Genomic DNA, 24,263 nt, shown 5'->3' with positions numbered 1-24,263 from the left:
TGGGCGGTGGCTGTGTATGAAGGTAGACGGAGCCTCTAGGTGCTAATGACGCCCACATAGCACCTAGAGGCTCATTAGCATATTTATAAAAGTTATTTTTTTAGCAAAACGGCTGCCCAAAAAGCTCTTATATTAGGATGGTTGGCCAGAGCAGACACTAGCGAATCGCTAGTGTCTGAGAGCTAATTATGGCATACGAAGTGATAGAAACCCTTTAAAGAGATTTGGGGACAGATTTAGTAAAATTGGCATTTCATACTGAAAGAGTCTTAGTAAGAAGACCAGTAGTGTCAGTCATTGACTTCTTAATCAGCTTGACACATCTTCTGACGGTGTGCAGCAGAAACTGATTTACGTGGTTTAGCTGGCCAAAATTTCAGTTATCATTTATGACATTATAGTAGATATTTCAGGCCATGGAAGGCCATAGCTCCTCCTAATGAAAGTGAAGAGAAGTTAAAAAAAATGCCAATTATTGTACAAACGTGCAATAATTTAAAGTGCACCATAAACCATCCTTTTTAATCATTGATAAATGTTTCCCTTTGCACTAACAGTATGTGTGTGTTATTTAAACTTTAATGACTTATCCAGTTATATTAGATTTATGGTCTTAATATTGGATCAACTGATCAACTGTTTTAGGAGGCATTAAACCATGCATAGTAATTAAAGAGGTCTATGTATAGTAATAACTTTAAGGACACATTTATAACACATTATTTAGGTTTCTCTGTTCCATTATAGCAGAATAATGAAAATAATGGATGTCCTGGATTCGGCATATAACTCTTCGGGAGGACTGCATGCAGGACTTTTCTCTTCATCAGTTTTGAGAAACTTTGTGACATTGGGTCTAAACGGACCCTCCATCACAGATGTGAAGACGCTGTTAGCTAATAATAACATATACATGTATATTTCTTATCCAAAGTTGGTTGATGGAAATGAAAACATTTTACAAACATGAAAAGTAATTCATGTGTTAACTGTTAATGGATCTGTCACTACTGTGTTGTCTCCATTATGAACCAACACCATGGTGAAAGATGATGACATCTAGTGGCTCTACATCTTCTAAAAATCACTACTGGAACCAAAAAAATTGCAACTATTGTTTATATCTGTTTAACCTTTTGCCTATCGCTGTGTGACTATATGTTGTGGGGGTAGGCTCTTATCTGTTACCCGATATATAAAAGCGCCGGGTTACATTGACCATGCAATCATTAGACATCTGCAGTTAGAGTGAGGTGTGCTAAGAAGCGGTCTTACTGAGTAATATCCTTGTTGTACCTGGCTACAAGGATCTATCGCAGTTTACAATGTAAAAGCCAACGGGAGTCCTTTTCTTGATCTAAAAGTGCCCCCCTGCTGACTATAAAATTAACTGTCAGTCTGCAGGCTATGAATTAATCCCTAGTCACTATCTACATTTTACAAAATCCTGAAATTTTACAGAATCCAAAATAGCTATAAAGCCTAATATGTATAGACTTCTTCTTTTCTGCAGATCTCTTTTCAGCAGTAATGTCATTATCATCACATGCAGGATTACAATGAAGGATAACACTTATGTAAAGATAACATAGGATCTATCTTTAATAATGGGTGATTCCACAGGTAATGTACCCCACCTACCTACATAATGGCCTTTGCATAGGCTAGAAAACTCTCCTATAAAAGTCATATGAGGTCAACTCCAGTCTAATATGTTTATGACTAGACATGAGCAAAGTTATCAAAAATTAGATTTGACTGCTTCGTCAAAGTTCAGAAAGAAATTTGATTTATTGCGAATTACTTGTCACCAATCGCATTCCATTGTACATAGCGGTAGCAAAGACGGGAGCAACGATCGTCCCCCCATTAATTGAACCCCTCAGATTCCGCGTTCATGCTGATCAGGGCATCTGACAGTCACATTGAGGCCTTTCAGGGGTTAATAAGGGGCCTAAAACCCCAAAAATACATACCTCATCAATTTGCTCACGGAGAGGCCGTCATGGCCATCTTGATTGAAGACAATGGATGAAGTATGTTTTTTTAGGAAAAATTGATTCGTTACTACGAAGTGTGAGGAAATTTGGCTTCATGATGAATCAAATTTTTCCTGAAATTTACATTCAAACTTTGATAACTTCTATAACACTATTTATGGCCCATGTGGCTTCTGTAAAACATATCTCTAAACAAAATGTCTGGACCTATTATTAGGCTCAGTGTCCATTGCGTACACTGCATGATTTAAGATTTTTTAAAATATAGACAATTACTATGATTTTTCTTATTGGTAAAATTGTATAAAAAAAAAAAATTACTTAAAAATGTGATTTAAACAATGGCTTATTTTATTTTGGCACATTTGCTTTTATAGAATATTCTCTGCCAACAAGGCTACTGTGTACTGCCAGACCAACTAATAATGCACTTTCTCCCTTAGAGGATTAGCCTTGAAGACTCCTTCTATAGTATTTACTAATTTATGTTGCTTTTTGCTTTTTAGATTTTCAATGAAACATTTAATTTGGTCCTTAATATTTTATTTTCTAGCTGTCCCTCGTACAAGTGACACCCAGTGCAGCTCAGTTCCTGAGCCCAGATACGGCAGAAGAATTGGCTCTGATTTTTCAGCAGGTTCTGTAATTCGATTTGAATGCAACCCTGGATACTTACTTCAAGGATCTAAAGCTATTAGTTGTCAGAGAGTACCCAATGCATTAGCACAATGGAATGATACAGTGCCAGTCTGTTTAGGTAAACTCATTTATTTCACATTAAATACATATGCATCTAATATTGTGGAATGCATTCATTTGCTTTGAGTAGCCAGCAATTAATTTAATTTTGTGTGGGATTGCATTTCAACAGCCTATTACAATCTTTCTCTATTACATCTGCGTAAGGCATATTATATGATAAAATGATCTCTGAGCAGCACAAATTGGTAGAACTATGATAAGCACAAAAATTGGTATATGTATAGAAAGCTTTAGAAATCTTCAGATGATGTACAAATTAATTCAATGTACTCCAGACTACAATCCTTTTGTACTGTTAAACAGATAATGTAATGACAAAGCCTCAGAAAAGAATGTCAATGTTTTCTTTTTATAATGAAAATCACCTTTGAAAATGACTGTCTTATCTAGAGTATTCAGCGGCCACATACTAATAAAGACAGATGAGTCCTTATTGATTTTATTATTATTAAGGCCCAAGTGCCAGTAAAGGGGCCACGGGGAAGACAAGAGGTAAGGTCTTGAGAACTCTATGTCATCAATATTCACAACTTTAAACATAGAGGGAAGGAACTTTTAAAAATATTAAGAAGTATTATAAGAAAGCAACTTCTATAGAAATTGGTACTAAAGTCATTGGTAGTAGTAAATCTTCCTAAAGTTTAATGACTTTGAAACTAGATTGTTATAGATTCCTCTTTAGTCAACCTACGTAAATTTAAGTACGTTTTGCAGATTTTCATTTTATTAACCTATGACTCTGAGGCGCAACCTACACTTATAATGATGTCCCTTTACACTATTATGTTAATTTTTATTGTAGGGTTTGGCTACAATAATAAGCATTTCAGAACATGGGCACAAAACAGGGGACATTTACCAATGTATTTATGGCAGATCAGGCCCCCTAAAAGTCCTTCTGACACAAATATTGTTCTTTATGTCTGTAAAATTTGCTAACATTTATTGACAATTTTCTGCATACATAAATTAACAATGAAGAATTCCAGGCAGTACCCTAAAAGAATACAAAAGGTATAAAGAAAATTTGTAAGGCAAACTCTTCCTCACTAGTTCCTCACCACTGCTGGTCATCTATGTTTTATTTCCTGTTCATCTGCACTTCTTGTTCCCGGCTTGACATGGTGGAAATGCCAAGAAGGGTTCACTTAGCCAATCACTAACCATATTGGTGACCTGCCTCAGGCAGTGTTTGCTTGATTTGGCCTTTCCTGGCTTTTCCATAATATCAACCCAGGATAATGAAGTCGAGAATAGTGGGAACTGTAGCAGCATTAGAATGGCAGTGGCAGGAATCAATGAGATAAGAATGACATGAGTATGAGCACCCTTGCACCCTTTGTGACTATTTTTTTAAATAAATTATATTTGCCATGAAAATATCTTTAGAACCTCTTTAAGAAATTAACATCTTTAAAGAAGTTTCTTGAAAATTGATGTCAGGTCCAAACCAATAAACTTCTTAATATATACCAATTCCATGCTCTCTTATTTACTTTGCATTTTCCAGTACCATGCAGTGGAAATTTTACAGAGAGACGAGGAACAATATTATCTCCAGGTTTTCCTGAGCCTTATGGCAACAGCTTGAATTGTGTTTGGAAAATTATAGTGACTGAGGGATCAGGAATTCAGGTAAGTATATTTTATTAAAAAAAAAAAAAAATCAAGACCATTCAACCTGCTTTTACAAAAAATGGTCATTGTGAAGTGGCTGCTAATGTGAATTGACATGTTGACACTAGTTACTCTAAAGGCACTTGAGGTAGAGGTTTTAGAGGGATATGAATAAACCACTAAACAGGGGTGCAATTTGAAGGATTCAATTCCTCATTCCTAAATTAGAATAGTCATAAAAGCTTAAAAACCTTTAATGTTGGCAGTAATTGTCCTACAATAGTTATCCACCAAATGGTCTTTATCAACAACATCAAGGATATACGTGTAGTATGTAGCAATTTATGTTATATCTTCTTTGTTTGACAGATACAAGTTTTGACTTTTGTAACAGAACATAACTGGGATTCCTTGGAGATTTACGATGGCTCGGATATGACCTCTCCAAGACTTGGTAGTTTTTCTGGTAAATATTTTTTTGTTCATATGTTTAGAAGAAAAATGTATCCACTTAAGAGCAGAGTTCTTGTCCAAGGACAATGACTGCAATCTATATATAGAAATATCCATGATCACAAAAATTACTAAATGGAATTAGGAATAATAGTTGTGATGCAAAGACATCAGCTTTTATGAATACGCAAAATACCCAGGACAAACCTATGTGGAGGTCTCTTTGTATGTTGCCACACTGGCCTACTTTTGGTGGAATCAACCCGCTACTGTGTTTGGGCAGCAGGAACAGCTTGGCACAGGAGCCTTTAAGCATGGAACTCCGTGTGCCTGCTAGTGCCCACATAATGCTGTATATTCTTGTATAGCATATAGTAAATGGACTCTGAATCTAGCAAGAGCCACTGTGCACAGAGGCGTCTGAGGCGTATTGGCATCTCCCCCCCCCCCCCCCGGCTTAGTACGGCCTTCATCGCGTAAATCCCTGTACACAGCTTCCATGTGGGCGCTGAATCCAGCAGGAGTGATCGGCTATAAGTTGGTAAAGCAGGAGCAGCTGAGCTAAATGCATAGGTTAGTATAGCAGGAGAGTGCAGTGAGTTTAGATGTTAAGGTTTTCTTCTCTTCTCCTTCCCCTGCTTGGTACATTCCTGTTCAGCTATTCAATGTGGATGCTGACTTTGGGTGTAGTGGAAGCCTCTCTGTCTGCTACACTGATGAGTGGGTGCTATGGCATCATTCCCCCTTAAACTACACTCCCTGGTTGGTGAGTGCAGGCCACAGTGTCCTCTTCAATATAAACAAATAGGTGTCAAGTCTCCCTTTATTGGTCCACATATTTACCATGTTTTCTGGACTATTAGGGGGAGTTCACACGGGCGTTGCAGGGAAATGTGCGGGTGCGTTGCGGGAACACGCACAATTTTTCCACGCGAGTGCAAAACATTGTAATACGTTTTGCACTCGCGTGAGAAAAATTGCGCATGTTTGGTACCCAAACCCGAACTTCTTCACAGACGTTCAGGCTTGGGATCAGTGTTCTGTAGATTGTATTATTTTCCCTTATAACTTGGTTATAAGGGAAAATAATAGCATTCTGAATACAGAATGCATACTAAAATAGCGCTGGAGGGGTTAAAAATAAATAAATAAATATTTAACTCACCTTAATCCACTTGATCGCGGAGCCGGCATCTCCTTCTGTCTTCATCTTAGCTGTGTGGAGGAACAGGACCTGTGGTGACGTCACTCCGGTCATCACATGATCCATCACATGATCTTTTACCATGGTGATGGATCATCCGATGACCGGAGTGACGTCACCACAGGTCCTGTTGCTCCACACAGCTAAGATGAAGACAGAAGGAGATGCCGGCTCCGCGATCAAGTGGAGGTGTTTATAACCCCTCCAGCACTATTTTAGTATGAATTCTGTATTCAGAATGCTATTATTTTCCCTTATAACCATGTTATAAGGGAAAATAATAATGATCGGGACTCCATCCCGATCGTCTCCTAGCAACCGTGCGTGAAAATCGCACCGCATCCGCACTTGCTTGCGGATGCTTCCGATTTTCACGCAACCCCATTCACTTCTATGGGGCCTGCTTTGCGTGAAAAATGCAGAATATAGAGCATGCTGCGATTTTCACGCAACGCACAAGTGATGCGTGAAAATCATTGCTCATGTGAACAGCCCCATAGAAATGAATGGGTCCAGATTCAGTGCGGGTGCAATGCGTTCACCTCCCGCATTGCACCCGCGCGGAATACTCGCCCGTGTGAACTCAGCCTTAGATGTACCTGACTATAAAGGTACCTGCACAAGGGTGTGGGTAAATGTATAGAAGGTCTGCATGGCTTTCATTGCTGATTTCTGTGCATTTCTGTACCCAAATCACACCAAAATTCATGTTTTTTTTGTGCAGATTTGATGCGATTTTGCCATAGGTCGCATCCTTTATTTGATAAGGATGAAATCTGCAGATAAAACAGCTAACATAATTGACATGCTGAGAATTTGGAAAGACAATTTCCTTGTAGAAAAAATCTTCAGTGTACATCACAATTGGCTAATCTCATTCACTTTGCTGGTACTACATTACATGTAATCCACACAGAAATACCATGAGCAATCTGCAATATATGCAAATACCCTAAGACATGCCCCAGGTTTAGACAACAGAAAATTAGAAAAAAAAATATTTTCTGTTTATTAAACTTTTCCGGGTGGTTTAAAGAAGTGGAGGGGTCAAGGTCAGTAACTTACACACATAGTACTGCTACATACACACCTGACAAGCACAGGTCTGCTACACTGCATACAACCGAAGACAAACACAGCTTTCTTACATAGCTGACATACAGGTGAAACTCCAAAAATTTGAATATTGTGCAAAAGTCCATTTATTTCAGTAATGCAAATTAAAAGGAATTGCATTAATGCAGCTTAAAATTAGAATTTTGTGAAAAGGTTCAATATTTTAGGCTCAAAGTGTCACACTCTAGTCAGCTAATTAATCCATACCCCCTGAGCAAAGGGGATCTGAGATTGTCACTTTGGGGTTTCATAAGCTGTAAGCCGTAATCATCCAAATTATAACAAATAAAGGCTTGACATATCTCGCTTTGCATGTAATGAGTCTATCTCATATGTTAGCTTCACCTTTTAAGTTGCATTACTGAAATAAATGAACTTTGCACGATATTCAAATTTTTCGAGTTTCACCTGTATATAAACATAGCACTGCTATACACACATGCAACAAGCACAACTGCTACATCGCTGTCATGCAAACACAGCACAGCTGCACCCCCCCATGATATGCTATAATCTTTATTAAATGATGTGTTACAATGCTGTTACACCACCTTAATTGGTGAAAATTGTGCCAAATTTATGGCGCATTTTATTAGTAATTCTCCTCCAATCTCTATTAGGCCTATGTCAGGCATACTTTTCATCTGTGTGCTAGCTGTGTGTGGAACAGACTGCACACAGACAGCACACACACCTTGAAAATCAATGGGTTAATTCACACCCTCCCTGTCCAAGTGGATAAACCCAGGGCACACACTACTTTGGTTCATATCTCATAGAATATGGACCAAGAGACCACTGGAGACAATCGTATCCAGTTTACTCCAAGTTTATACTCTACGTATATATATGGACATCATTACCTATCAAAAAGTATATGTGTAGAGCGGACACAACATGAATTATTTTTAATATGGCCATCTGAATCCCACCTCAGATATTCTAGCCATAACACAGCATCTGATGGAACAGGGCACATTTTAATATAGGAATCCAAGAAAAAAAAACTGTATGAAACTACAGGCAAACAGAGGTACAATATTGAATACTGAATTGATTTAATCTAAATTGCAAGTGTTTCCATTGACGTGAAAAGATGTGGTTTTCTGTGTTTCATTACCTAAGATCCTAAATCTATGGATTCCATAAATTCATACCAAAAAGTGATTTCTATGGTTCCCTATTTCGAACCTACACAGAAATGTAACTTTTAATTACATTTGTTCCTACAAGTATAGATGTAATTAAGTTGTTTTCTTTTGTCTATATCAAAATCTATACTGAAAGAGAAAAACTACAAAAATGTTTTAATATCCTGTTTGTCTGTTTGATTGATATCTTATCAAATTATTATCACACATCTGCCTGTTTTCAGCTTGTAAAATGCACCCGTGCGTGAATATATATTGCTCTGTATAGTCTTATAAAATAAGATTTACTGTTCAGTCTCTGACTGCTTGGCTGCAGAAGCCATGTGTGCTGTAGATTCATTTTTCTCTAGCAAACATCATCATGTCATTTGCTTAGCCCTTGTTCTTTCAAATGTTTTATATTGTTTTGGCTGATTGTCTGTGACTGGGTGGTATTCTCTGTTTATTGTCTTCTTTAACCCTTTTAGTTTCCTCTATAACCGTGTAAATTATTAAGAATAATTTTATTATTATGCTGTTATATCATAAAAATTTGGAAGATCGGTCTCATTGTATTCTCTATTTTCTGAGGGATCAAATTAATTGAAATCCGCAGAAGAATTTTAATGAGTTATATAAGTTATAGCCATGTTAACATACTCATTTGCCACACAGAAAATAAATACTGGGTGAAAGTTTATTTAGTTAGTCTTCATTACTCTTAACTATAACCATATACTTTGTTATGGAGGCAGGCCAAACCCTCTCCTCTCCTTTTGGTGGGCATGGCCACCAAGAAAAAAAAAAATTGGGGGTTAGTCAGCACATCCCAGAGCACAGGTTCATGTGGCCAAGGTGATCTCTTTAGGACAGGAACCTAACACTAAATACCACATTCACTGGCGCCATACCAGCCTCCATTAAAGGGAGTATGTCACCACAATTGCTGTTCGGGTTTTGGTTTCCTATAAAGGTGTGATAGTAGCTTGTTTGCCTGTTCTGTGTACCCACTAGTGATGAGCAGGGATTGCCATATTCGATTTTGCAATATTTTGCGAATATTCGATTGAATATTCGTCTTATATTCGTCGAAATCGAATATTCATCATTATTCTATTTATCGCAAATAATATGCGATTTAATTATTTGCGTATTGCGAGTTTAACTGTATAAGGCAACTTTCCTATTGGTTGACTATCTAGAATTAAGAAAGATAACGAATATAGCGCTATATTCTCCATATTCGTTAATTCTAGCAAGCCAATAGGAAAGTTGCCTATGGACAGCTCTAAGTTGGATTCGCAATGCGAGAATATTACTTTGCCTATTTTTTGTAATAAATAGAATAATGACTCTGTAATTTATTTATTGCAAAAAATAGGCAAAGTAATATTCTCGCATTGCAAATCCAACTTAGAGCTGTCTATAGGCAACTTTCCTATTGGCTTGCTAGAATTAACGAATATAGAGAATATAGTGCTATATTCGTTATCTTCACTATAAACTGTTTTTCAGATTGCTCAATGTGCCTACCCTGACCTCTGCGTATCCCTGATTACTGTTTTGCCCAATCCCTTGGTGCTCCATACTGGTGTCACTTAACCACTTTGAGTCATGACATCAACAGAGACTACTGTAACAGGTAGTGGCCTATTGGATTCCTTGTAGTGGAGTCCAGATTCCTGTACAGGGGTTAAAGGGTAAAGACCAGAGGGGCCACTTACATAACACTTTTAGGAGTAGCCCCAAGATAAATCTGTTCAAGTGACACAGCAGATCTACATATGCTTTGTTTCATACTTCAAATGAAGGTTCCACAAACACTCATTTGGCCAACTGGCATAATTTCTGACCTTTTTTTTATAAGTCTGTATTTGACTCAGTCAAACATATATGTGCTCTGAATGGGTATAGAAGAGTAAGCCACTGCCAGACTCCTCTGGAGGCAGCTTATGTCCCTTGATAACAAAAGGATTGTATATGTTAAAATCCAACTTTGCTATCTTTCTTTCCCCTAACATTTTCCATCAAGTGACAGTTGGAGTGCCCCTATGTATATTAGATTTAATGTGTATAGTCAGCCTAATGAATATGGGCAGATTAGCAATGTGGCTATTACCTTGTGGTGACTGTTAACTAGTGTTGAGCAAAGCAAAGCATTGAAAGCAGAATTCAGTCCAAATTTTAGGAAAACTTTGATTAGCAATAAATCTAAATTTTCTCGCACTTAGGTTTTCCTAAAATGGCAGCTGCACATGTTACAAAGCAAAACTAAGTATATAGGAGACAGGCCCAGGAACGCAAGATCACCCATAATGCCGTGCAGCTAGCCAATCCACAATTAACCATACCCTCTGATGTCACAGACCTATGAAAACCTCATCCCGCGTAGTCTCCACTAGTGTTGGTCGAGCACCAAAGTGGTCGTGTGCACTGGTGCTCGAGTAGAACACTTCCCAAAGCACAAAAGAAGTCAAAGGGATAACCCGAGCATAAAACCAGGCACCCCCTTCTCTGAAGAGGGGAGGGTTTCGGGACTCTAGTTTGGCTTAGGAGTCCCTGCTCTGACTCCGTATGTAGCTATGTCCATATATGGAGTCAGTGCTTGGGGACACCCATTGTACTTAAATCTAATTTATATTCTATTTATGAAAAGTTTATAGTGGGATTTGAACTCACAACCTTCTACATTACAGCCAAAAATGTTAACCACTGCACTATAGAGCTGCATGGCTAGTTACTAAAAAAAAAAAAAAAAAATAAGCTTCTGCTGTATAGGAATACTTATTAATAGTAAGTATTCCTATACAGCAGAAGAGTCATATATATATATTTTTTTTTAAGTAACTGGCTATGCAGCTCTATAGTGTAGTGGTTAACATTCTGGGCTGTAATGTAGAAGGTTGTGAGTTTGAATCTCGTGAGAAACATTTCAAAATTGAGGCCAAATTTAATTTAAACATATATATATATATGTTTTTAGCCATAATATATTTACATAATATATTTACATATATATATACTAATATATATATATTAGTAATTACACTTTTTTTACCATTACAAAAAAATATAAAATATATAAATTTAATTTAGCCTCTATTCAATTTTTGTGCTGTTTTAGCTGTAGAACAAAAAAAAATGCCTGTTCCATTACGTAACAGACACAGACTTTTCTCGACAGACCCTATTGACATGTTCAACAAGTTTTTATGATGCTACCCAGCATTGTTACCAGGAAAAATATTGCTGAATACTGTGTCCCTTTTTCTCATATTTTCAATGGATTCTGTGATAGAGGCTACTAACTAAGACTCATTCACAGATTTGAAGTAGGCCTGACATGCAGTTGCTCATAAACAGAAAAAAATTATTAATTATATGCTCATTACAAATCACAAAAGCGTCTTTAACCTGCTTCAAGTTAGCAATATTGGTCATCATAGGCACAATGCCCAAAGAGCAGGTGCCGGGAATATGACTTCCTCACAACATCCCTGCTCTATTCACGTACTGTACTTGTAAATGCAACAATGTGAATAATTAATGTACTGTATATTTCACAATTGTTTGCCACTCGTTTCCCTTATTTGATAGTTAAAGGGTTCCAATGAAGGAGGTTTACTTTCACCTGAGCAAGTACTACTGTAATATAGTATATAGAAAAATTGCTATAAAAATATTTGTCAAAATATTTTACTGAATATATCCTCAAAATTGTTACTTAATATATATATTTCTGCAAATCCTTCAGTGTGCAAGTGATAGTATTATTACTGTGTAACTATGTAACTTGACAAGTGGATTTTTTTCTTGATCATCATATGTATTTTCCAGTTTAATTATCTATTTTATAATCTCTCCAATATTATCTAGCTAGTAACTGTATTTTGTTTAATTAAGCACACATTTTTTTTGCTTTTTTAAGGGACAACTGTGCCAGCTCTACTAAACAGCACGTCAAATCAGCTATACCTGCATTTTCACACTGATATCAGTGTATCAGCAGCAGGATTTCATCTGGAATACAAGAGTAAGTTATCATTAAAATGCCATAAATTACGAATGCACGTTCAAATTCAGATTTCAAAGAGTTCTAAAACATACTTCTGACATTAGGTGATGAGACTGGTGATAGTAGTCCCAGGACAAATGCAAATGATTAGAGTTCATGCACAAGTCCATATTATGGCTCTACTTTGTACAGAGCCATAATAGAACTTTCATAGCGGTGCATTAGCCCTTTACTATATGTCCCCATTACATAAATCTTATTTTGGATTCTAGATACATTTGATAGCATACTGGATTTACTGAGGTATTCTCTTCCAGAATCATTACTTCTAGGGAATAATACCTCCTTACACATAAGGTCTTGCTCTGGAACACTCTGTATATAGCAGTGCACAAATCACTATACAACTCTATGCTAAATGAGGCATAAAGGCTCTGTGCACTGCCATACTGTCTCTCTGGCAGTGAGCATGAAACCTAAGGTAAATCTCATCATATTGCAATGGTAAAAAATAATGAGAAACAAATTATTTCCAGTATTGATCAACAGTTCTAAATCATACTATGAAAGCCAGTAGGGTAAAGAATTAGTTTCTTGACACAAAGAAGCAAAATCCTTAGTGAAATTTCATTAATGCATACTCCAAATCCTTATTAACGCTCTGTAGACCACACAATTTTGCTAACTTCCACCTATGGGATAATAAGGGCATGTTCCCCTACTGGGAGGTGATGAGCCCAGTGTATCTATGTTTTGTGGTGTATCCTTATGTTCAAAACCTATGTTGTGCATAACTTATGCACAACTTATTCCCTGTCTAAAGCCTGCTGCACACTCATGTGAATTTCCGCCTGTGATGCAGTGCATAACATGTAATTGTATTGGCAAACACATAGGCGCTTATTTATCATACCTTCACTCCAGAATTCTGGCCTCAAAAAGTCACAAAATAGGGTTTTTGCTACTTTTTTGCACTTGCTTGCACAAAATTTAAGTGTTTGTGCAAAAATTGGTGACTTTTTACACTGACTTGCACAAAATGTAGCGACTTTTTGCATTTCTACACCACTCACTCCAGTTTTATAATATGTGATTAACTTTCACTCCAGATTTATCATTATGACTTTTTTGAAAAGTCGCAAAAAAGTTGCAATCTCATTCCAGGAGTATAGTGCAGTAGGAAAACTTGAGGAATTTTTCTAGACAGAAGTGTTAGGGTTAAGGACAAGCCAAATTTATCAAACAACCTATGACATTTGATAAATGTGGCACAAAGTACTCCAACACATACTCAAGCAAACCTGGCTTCAAATATTTTCCTTATGATAAATTCACCCCATAGTTCTGCCTGGGTGTTGTATCATGGACTGAGTTTTCCCCTGAAAGTTTTATAGAACTTGGTTTAAAACAGTGCATCATATGAAGTATGCTGCCATTTTCATGATGACTAAATATGGCCTATTGAAATGCATTACCACCTTATTTCAAATATGTATGATTAGAAATGAGCACATTTCTTAAAATTTGCTTTGGGTCTGATTTGCCTACGTGATTGAAATCTGATCAAAATAAATTTGACCACAATCAAAAGTGCTTTGATTGCCAAGTCTCTCTTCTCATGTCAATTCTCCTAAATTAAATCACACAAAATTTGGATTTGTTAGAATCAGAAAGTTTGCTCATCTCCATATGTGATACAAAACTAAAATATAGCTATGTGCATATGGCCTTTTTCAATTCTATTCACAGGCAAACTTTCTATGTTGTGCCATTCCATTTATATAATTATTTTTATAAGGGTTTTATGATGATTAGTTCTTCTGTGACATCTATGACTTCTTATTCATTGTTATTATTCATTTACACCAGTGTTTGTCTGGAACAATACATAAACTATTTATTTTGAACCTTTGAATTTATAGGAAAGGCAGAATCCATATTAAGACCATAAGGCATACAGGCATTTTTCATTGTCACTATGTAATCTGCACTTGTTCAGACTATTGCTTTTAATATGGAAAACCTTTTGCAATTAATGAAATTAAACAAAGGAGCTTGGAATGCTATTACATTACACAGACATTTAATTTATTTAACAGAAATATTTTTTTCTCTTTAAAAATGCCTTAACCTTTCCAAAGTGAATAGGGGTCTGTGCAATAACAGTATGATTAATGGATGACGAAGGTCAAATTAACAGACCATTCTTATATTTTGTTACAAAGCTATTTTCATGGCTTGTAAAATTGAATAAAATTCATTCTTTCAACTGTTCGGCTTTATTTCTTAAAAAAGTAATCTTAATTAGTAATCTTTAAACATGGGAACAGCTATGCAGAATAGTATAAGCCTCAATTCTTTCTAAAAATTAAAATTCTCTTTCTTCCAATATCATAATTAATTAACAACTTTATTCTGTAGTCTGTAGTGGTACTTTTGAACCGAACCCGAGTTTGGGAAATGTTTTTTTTACAGTACAAATTAATTTACAAAATTTTTGCTCGAAGTCTCGTGAGCAATAACTTCTGGTCATCAGAGCCAATCCATTCTAATACTATATGGAACTCCTGCTCCATACAGTATTAGAACAAAGTTTTATGCAAATCGATTTTGGATGTTTCATCCGAAGTCGATTTGCTCATCCCTAATTATGTAATTATGACTATAGCTAGAGATGAGCGAATTTCCACTTATGAAATTTGTTTACACTTTGTTTGTTGGTAAAAGGTGAATTGCGTTATGGATTCCGTTACCACGGACCATAACGCAATTCTATGATGGAATACATAATGGAATGCCTTTAGATAGTCCTCCCCTGCATAACGGGAATGGATCGGATCCGTTTTGCAGCCCACAGACTTCTATCATAACGGAATGAATAACGGAATGCCTCTAAAGGCATTCTGTTGTGCATTCCATCATATAATTGCATTATGGTCCGTGGTAATGGAATCCATAACGCAATTCACCTTTTACCAACAAACAAAGTGTGAACGAATTTCATAAGCGGAAATACGCTCATCTCTAACCATAGCACCACTCTTGTCTACTGGTTTAATGACGATTTCCTTATTGTTTTTCATTGATGTATGACCCTTATGTCCTAATGTTGGATAGATGGCTCCCATCTGTGTCCAAAGTGATGGATTTTGCCATGTGTCTGAAGAACTCCTTACCTGTTGTATTCCCACTCCTATCTCTTATGATGGGTTCTGCATAATGGAAATACTCCTTCAGGTGTAGTCTTCTGAGATAATTTTCTATATTACTGCATAGTTTAATTTTATCCAGGGCTTTGGAAGAACAAAATGAAAGCCCACTAGAAAACATATCACATTCCACTTTATTGGGTTTTTAATTGGAGACATGGATAACACATTTACAAACCAGATTCCAAAAAAGTTGGGACACTAAACAAATTGTGAATAAAAACTGAATGCAATGATGTGGAGATGGCAAATGTGAATATTTTATTTGTAATAGAACGTAGATGACAGATTTAATCCGAGTAAATGTATAATTTTAAAGGAAAAATACTTTGATTCCAATTTTCACGGTGTCAACAAATCCCAAAAAAGTTGGGACAAGTAGCAATAAGAGGCTGGAAAAAGTAAATTTGAGCATAACGAAGAGCTGGATGACCAATTAACACTAATTAGGTCAATTGGCAACATGATTGGGTATAAAAAGAGCTTCTCAGAGTGGCAGTGTCTCTCAGAAGCCAAGATGGGTAGAGGATCACCAATTCCCACAATGTTGCGCAGAAAGATAGTGGAGCAATATCAGAAAAGTGTTACCCAGCGAAAAATTGCAAAGACTTTGCATCTATCATCATCAACTGTGCATAACATCATCCGAAGATTCAGAGAATCTGGAACAATCTCTGTGCGTAAGGGTCAAGGCCGTAAAACCATACCGGATGCCCGTGATCTCCGGGCCCTTAAACGACACTGCACCACAAACAGGAATGTTACTGTAAAGGAAATCACAGAATGGGCTCAGGAATACTTCCATAAACCATTGTCAGTGAACACAATCCACTGTGCCATCCGCCATTGCCAGCTGAAACTCTACAGTGCAAAGAAGAAGCCATTTCTAAGCAAGATTTACAAGCTCAGGCGTTTTCACTGGGCCAGGGATCATTTAAAATGGAGTGTGGCAAAATGGAAGACTGTTCTGTGGTCAGACGAGTCACAATTCGAAGTTCTTTTTGGAAATTTGGGACGCCATGTCATCCGGACCAAAGAGGACAAGGACAACCCAAGTTGTTATCAACGCTCAGTTCAGAAGCTTGCATCTCTGATGGTATGGGGTTGCATGAGTGCGTGTGGCATGGGCAGCTTGCATGTCTGGAAAGGCACCATCAATGCAGAAAAATATATTCAGGTTCTAGAACAACATATGCTCCCATCCAGACGTCATCTCTTTCTGGGAAGACCCTGCATTTTTCAACAAGATAATGCCAGACCACATTCTGCATCAATCACAACATCATGGCTGCGTAGGAGAAGGATCCGGGTACTGAAATGGCCAGTCTGCAGTCCAGATCTTTCACCTATAGAGAACATTTGGCGCATCATAAAGAGGAAGGTGCAACGAAGAAGGCCCAAGACGATTGAACAGTTAGAGGCCTGTATTAGACAAGAATGGGAGAGCATTCCTATTTCTAAACTTGAGAAACTGGTCTCCTCGGTCCCCAGACGTCTGTTGAGTGTTGTAAGAAGAAGGGGAGATGCCACACAGTGGTGAAAATGGCCTTGTCCCAACTTTTTGGGGATTTGTTGACACCATGAAATTCTGATTCAACATATTTTTCCCTTAAAATTATACATTTTCTCAGTTTAAACTTTTGTTCCGTGATTTATGTTCTATTCTGAATAAAATATTAGAAGTTGGCACCTCCACATCATTGCATTCAGTTTTTATTCACGATTTGTATAGTGTCCCAACTTTTTTGGAATCCGTTTGTAAATGGTTCAGTGACTATATGGGAGCAGCGGTCCTTACTGTGAGGTTTTGGCTTTGTTCTGTGTTTATGTTGATCCCTGCATTAAGTCTCAGTCTATGGATTATTATATTTTTTTTTTGTGTGGAAATGTCCACAGCTTGTTGTACTACTGTTGTAGTAGATAAGACAGAGCAGAAGACTGTAGAAGACAATAATTAACTCCAGTAATCATATGGATGCATGTCACATGATCACTGCAGGAAAAGTAAATAAAAACAGCCAAGGACCACTAGAGTATTTTTTTTTTATTACTTTATAATATTTAGTGGACTTAGCTTAATCTATAAACTTCTTGGACAACTCATTTAAATATTACAAAATAGAACCCGAATGATTCACATTAATAAAGATACAGATCTGTCTCATCTCTTACTTTTAATTTTGGCAAGATATATCCTGAGATTTTGTGATCCTATGTTACAAGATGTCTATCCTATGTGTGTCTATCTGTGGCCACCCAGTGGGTATGTTGTGTATAGCAGTCTGTCAAGGGTTTTGCTAATATGCTGAAATATTGTATTAAATTTGGTTCATAAGAGATTGAAGTTTTTAACTAAATTTGAGCTAAGATAATGTTGGACATATCTGTATAGTACTCATATTCTGACATGAATATTTACTTGTTTCCATCAATGATGTTAGGTGTAGAAACATATTTGATATTTTGTAATCTAGAACTAATGAAGCAATAATGTGTATAGCAAACTTAGAAGGGGTTGTCTAGTTTAAAAAACGCTTCTTAAATAGTTTGTTAGGGAATGTTGAGTTAATAGTGCACAGTTACCCATTTAGGACCCTCAACTATTAGCCAAAGTGGAGATTGGTTACAAAAGGTGTTTCTTAAGGTGTTTCTTTGTTTCTTACTCTGGAGGACATGCATTGATTTAAATGAAAACTGTGCAATCCTTAATTTCCCCTGTGGTGATGCAGCAAGGAAATTAAACACTTGTTGCAAAATTCCTTTAAAGATTACGGCTGAGTATGCCTCTAGCTATAGATCCAATGTTAACTTATTTTAAGGTGACCCTTATAACAAAAATAGATTTTGGGAGTAGATAATTTCTTCAAGCGATTTGAACTTTATTAAAATAAAATTGACAACTATTGTAATTGTATTCTAGAGCTCTGAGTAAGGTAAGCTATAGAAAATAGGAGAAACCCAATTCCCCCATTCTTACCATTCTTACTATGTTAAAATGTGGTGCAATTTGACACATTTAGGTTTATAGAAATTATCTATATCTAGCCCAACAAAGCAGTGTGAATTACTGGAAAAGGGCAATGGCCAAATTTGTGACATTTACCTCCAAATTTTTTCCCCAGTTGTACTTGTGCAAGTGTCTAGCCATGCACCTATTTTATCATCCCACCAAGGCACTGTGATAAATCTAGAGCATGCTAGTCTAAAGCTAGTCTAAATTTACATAATCTAAAAAAGGTATTGTAATGATCCGAAAGGGATCCAAGTTTCATGAAAACATTCATTTATACTCAAGAACTAGATAATATTTTCTATTCAGACCACCTGGAACACAAGTCCCTAATATGAACATCCAGAAAGCTTCCCTACTTAGGAGCTTCTGTCTGTGATTGCCCCCTCTAATAAGTAAAGAAATCCTTTTCACCCCCTGCACTACAAATGCAGTAATTCTGCCTTTGTGAACAGTGGCAAAGGTGAATGTGGCCGCTGAAAAATTCTGTGTTTTGTAATGTGGCATATCAGACAAGTGTTTCCAAATTCTGACCTTAATATGTTCAGTGGTACAACCTACATAACCTACATATTGCAGCAAGCAATCTTTTCAAGTAATGACATAAATGGCATACTCAGGACTGAATGAAAAAAATGGACAGTATATTTAATACATCGGACCCAACGACACAGGAAACCTTGAATCTCACAATTCAAATGACATCATTGGAAAAACTTTTAACTAAAGAACTGCGCACGTGGTGGGATCTTACATCCCTAAGAAATATGTGGATACAAATATGATACCACGGGGATTAACATTAAAAAAGAAACCGACCACTGTGTATTCAGACCTTTTTCTTGTTCAATGGCAAGAGACTTTATCTCATTGTTCGTTTAAATTGATGCAACTCATAATTGAACATGAGGAACAAGCTCTAAAAGACTTGCACTTTAAGATAAAAACTTTACAAGAGAGTCTACAATGCCATGCACAGACAACACTGTTTACTACACTGGATGATAAGCTCAAAGAGAACCTTAATAAATTGGAAGAGGGACTTATCCAGTTCAAACAAAATAAGTATAACAGATTTTATGGATTATAATACAAATACAGTGTACTTATGGCCAAGCACAAAGACTATAACTCTGCGTTCGATCATGAAAAAATGTACCCGTTCTAAAAAATGTCGCACCTCTGGAGTATCATTTAGTTCAACCGAGTTGAACTCCACCGCCTCAGCCCCTGAAACAGTTTCATCTCCATTACCTTTGGCTAGTAATCCTGGTGAAACATCCAGTGGCCAGGAAACATGTGGGAGATAGCAATCAGCAAAAAACGACGGGCGAGGAGGAAGCACCACAAGAGGTCTCAGATACCTGTCCCGCCACAAATAGACACTGAGGACGTACAGGTAATCAATCTCTCTTCCATGATATTGTCTACGGCACAAGAGACTCTCTTGAAAATGGCACTATCATTTATACCATCTTGCCATTTTGATTTGTATCGTACCATTATTGACGTTTATTGCCTTGCTAGGAATTTAACTCTTAAAAAGCATTTTGCAGCCAATATTGATACATGTGGTGATGCATAGGCTGTTGAAGGTTGTCAGCAAATAGCATCTGCTATTGCCGCCGCTCCCTATGCTATGTCACAAGAGGGCGTCCCTCAGGGGGCTATGGCAGCAATTGAGTTTGTTGATTTGGCACATGTTGTTTCTCTCCAGGAGATGTGTCAAGAGCCGGCGGATGATATTCAGGTGAATACCTCTGGGGGCATTACAACCTCTAACAGGGATTTTTATCCTGTTCAGTCCAGATCACCGGCTCTTGATCACTTCCTGGACTTAGTGGAGAAGGATCTATGTTTATTAAATGATGAGGAAAAATTCAGAAACGTCAAAAATAATATGTCCAGAGATTAATATGTTGTGCTCCAGGCAGTTGCTGGTATGTACAATGTGGTTATCAAGGAAGCTGATAAGGGGGGAGCTGTTGTCTTATTAGATAGTGGGGTATATAAAACAAAGGTAATGAATATGCTAAGCGATTCGCATACGTATTTGACCCTTAAAGAACAATCCACTCCCCATTTATCAGCAAAAGCTGATGGTCATTCTACAAAAGGGTTTTGCTTTGGGTATCCTCAGCAAAAAAGAAATTGACTACCGGTAAATTTTTGTGAAATATGCAGTCACTCCTATTTTTCAGACGTTACGTAAAATCCATAAGGAGGGATTTCCACCACCTCTTAGACCCATTGTTGCAGGCATTGGTTCCTACTCTGAAAGATTTTCAGAGTGGGTTGACTCCCTTTTACAACCTTTAGTCCCACTTATGCCAGGCTATTTAAAGACACATGTATGGTTTTACAAAACTTAGAAAATTTTAGATGGCAGACAAACTATACTTGTGTTACTGCTGATGTAGTCTCCAACTTGGCATCAAGGCTCTGCAATGGTATTTGACAACCTATAGCAACTGCACAATGGTTCGCCAGGATTTTTTGTGTTTATCAATAGATTTTTTATTAAGACATAATTTTTTTTATGTTTAATAGGGGTTTCTTTCCCCAGATCTCTGGAGTTTCCATGGGTGCCAAATTCTGACCGTCGATTGCCAACATTTTCATGGCGTGGTGGGAGAAGAATTTTTTGTTTTCTGATGTCAATCCTTTTTTTTAAGTTTAAAATGGTATGGCCATTATATAGATGATATGTTACTAGTGTGGCAGGAGGATACATGTGGCATTTCATCTTTTGTGGAAAATGTGAATCAATGTATCCCTTCAATTAAACTTTATATACACAGTGATCCATCACACATAGTGTTTTTGGATCTGTGTCTCCAAGCGGACATTACCATGACAAAAGTTATAACATGCACCTTCAGAAAACAAAACTGCAGGGAATACTACTCTCCTGGCCACGTCCTGTCACCCACCACATGTTATTAAAAACATTCCGAAACCAGAAATGATCAGGACTAGGCGTAATTGTTCGAATGTCGATATTTTTTAACTTGAAGCAGAAAAGGTTGCTATGAGATTAGCGAGGAGACAATACACGGAGCAGAGTATTATACATGCAAAACAATGGACACTCATGTGGGACAGAAAGGCTTTACTATTTCCATATGCCGATAAAGAAAGGATGGGTGGCAAAAGGAGACATTAATTCAATAAAGCTAATAATCAAAAGAATACACCCATTACTTTTGTCACAGGTTATAGCAGGGAATATACACAGATCTGTAACATTATTCAGCAACATTTACCTGTGCTTAACTTTGACAAAGAATCTAACATAGTCTCAACAGGAGTGAAATTTGAAGCAAGGAGGGCCCCTACTTTAGGTCAGAAAGTTAGTCCTAGTCTATTTCATAATCGTTCAGAGAATAAACCCACTTGGCTCAATTATTAGAAAAGTTTTAAATGTGGCAGCAATAGAAGTCTTTGCTATAATTACATGAATGTCTGCCAGACTGTTACTTCTACAGCAAATGGTACTAACTATAAGATACAATACATGAATTGTAATACTGAGTATGCCATTTATGTCATTACTTGCAAAGATTGCTTGCTGAAATACAGTATGTAGGTTGTACCACTAAACATATTAAGGTTAGAATTAGGAAACACTTGTCTGATATGCCACATTACAAAACACAGAATGTTTCACCTTTGCCACTGTTCATAAAGGCAGCATTACTGCGTTTGTAGTGCAGGGGGTGGAAAGGGTTTCTTTACCTATTAGAGGGGGCAACCACAGACAGAAGCTCCTAAGTAGGAAAGCTTTCTGGATGTTCAAATTAGGGACTTGTGTACCAGGTGGTCTGAATAGAAAATATGATCTACTTCTTCAGTATAAATGAATGTTTTTATGAAACTTTGATTATTTGATTATATATATATAAAATTCTACAGCTTGACAACTGAACTATTGAAATAAAAAACATTTCTACACCACAATTAATTTTGCGTATTCTTAACAAACTTTCTTTCTCACTCCTCCTAATATGTATTTTTTTTAGCAACTACTTACATCCCCCTTGTGTTAACAATTCTGGTGCATCTATTTTTATTACTCTATGTTGTACCATTTTTTAAATATAACTTCTATTATGAATGGATAGCAATTTGCATTGAAGCTTTATCTGGGTTTTATCAGTTGAGGGTGTGTCCAGTGGCGTACCTAGGGTATTTGTCACCCGGTGCGGGTACTTTCTCTGGCACCCCCTTTCCCCCCACGGAAACCATAAGAAACTTTATTTTTACACTGCCCCATGCACAACAACCTGTCACGGCTGTAAGTGAGCAACTAGAGCATACACAGAAAATAGAGCCACTGACCGGACCCAAACTAGGGAGGATAAAGGGTGACCCCTGTCAGACCCTCAAAGCTTTCCCTATGCTGCTAAGCACATACCCGGATCCTAATGGTGGAACGAGGCATGCCCGCGTACCTAAGACTGATGACCACTGTAACCCCTACAATAGTGGAAGGGGCACGGCCACCGGTGCCCTGCTCAGTATATGGAGGGAACCGTGGTCGCCTCGGATCCGGTCAGAAAACAAACAGATACACTACAATGTCTGCACACTTAGCTGAAGGTGCTGCGGCAGCAGAGAAGACGGATCCAAAGACAGGTGGCAATATCCGGAGTACTTGCTGCAGCAGAACAAAGGTCCAGTGAAAAGATAGCATACAAGTGAAGATACACAAGCAAGAGCTACAACTCAAATGAGAAATATAATCCACACTCTACAAAAGGAGGAGGGGTGATTTAAAGACAGAGAAATCAAACATAGGAGGAACAGCTGGAAGGAAGGAAACAGAAAGTAATGACCTCATCCCAGGGGCGGAGAAACAGAGCAGTGAGAACTCCTCCAAGCTCTGGTAGTGACATCATCACAGGGGTGGAGAAACAGAGCTGTGAGAACGTCTCAAAGCTCTGGTAGTGACACAACCTGTGCTGCACTGTGTTTCCTGACACCTTTCTATCATAGCCAGCATTAAGTTTTTCAGCAGTTTGCTCTATAGTAGCTCTTCTGTAAGATTGGTCCAAACTGATCCCTTCACTCCACACACTATGATTTCTCTTCTTTGTATTTATCTATTTTACTTTCATATTGTTCTTTGTTTGGCTATCTTTGTTCAGACAAGCATTGCAGGTCTTTTCTAGTCTTTGTTGTGACTTGACCCTATAAATAGTACATACAGACATAGAACACTCTATTAATGGATGTGGTGAAAGAACAAGGACAGGTCATCAATATTAGATCACCTGGGGTCTGGCTCCCGCCGCCCCAATTGATCAGCTGTTTGAAGAGAATCCTATGCTCGTACAAGCACACACAGCCATCTCTGCTCTGTTCACTTTCTCGCCATCACAAATGCAGTACTGAGCAGGTGTAATTACACCTCAGCCATCACATTTATTTCTATGGGACAGCTCCTCCCTGTTCAAGTGAATGGAGACGCCATAGTTGTAATTGCAATTGTGACGGTGAGCAGGTAGAGAATGAGGGGGAGGCATGTGTGTATGCCTTTTCTGAAAGCCATTTTTTTTATTTTTCTGCCAATCGTCTTGTGCAGTTTTTGCGGGATGAGGTATGGTTTGATAGATATAATTTTTGGATAGATATGACTTTTTGGATGCTTAGTATTACACTTTTTGTGGGGAAAAGTGACCAAAAAATTGCAATTTTAGCACAGTTTTTATTTAATTTTTACTAAATTCACCTAGGGGGTAGAT

General features: G+C 37.4%; 1 protein-coding gene across 1 annotated transcript in view; it reads left to right on the top strand.

Moving 5' to 3' along the window:
- The window catches only part of CSMD1 (CUB and Sushi multiple domains 1), a 2,494,699-nt gene that overhangs the window by 2,031,552 nt on the left and 438,884 nt on the right, over positions 1–24,263 (top strand). Inside the window, exons 34-37 of the mRNA XM_040430026.1 lie at positions 2,554–2,757; positions 4,273–4,397; positions 4,749–4,845; positions 12,211–12,315. Coding sequence (XP_040285960.1) covers positions 2,554–2,757; positions 4,273–4,397; positions 4,749–4,845; positions 12,211–12,315 — 531 coding nt within the window. The remainder of the gene's footprint in view (positions 1–2,553; positions 2,758–4,272; positions 4,398–4,748; positions 4,846–12,210; positions 12,316–24,263) is intronic.

Source organism: Bufo bufo, chromosome 4 (assembly GCF_905171765.1).
Source record: "Bufo bufo chromosome 4, aBufBuf1.1, whole genome shotgun sequence".
In the NCBI taxonomy this organism is placed as follows: domain Eukaryota; kingdom Metazoa; phylum Chordata; class Amphibia; order Anura; family Bufonidae; genus Bufo; species Bufo bufo.
This window is presented reverse-complemented; position numbering and strand designations above follow the sequence as displayed.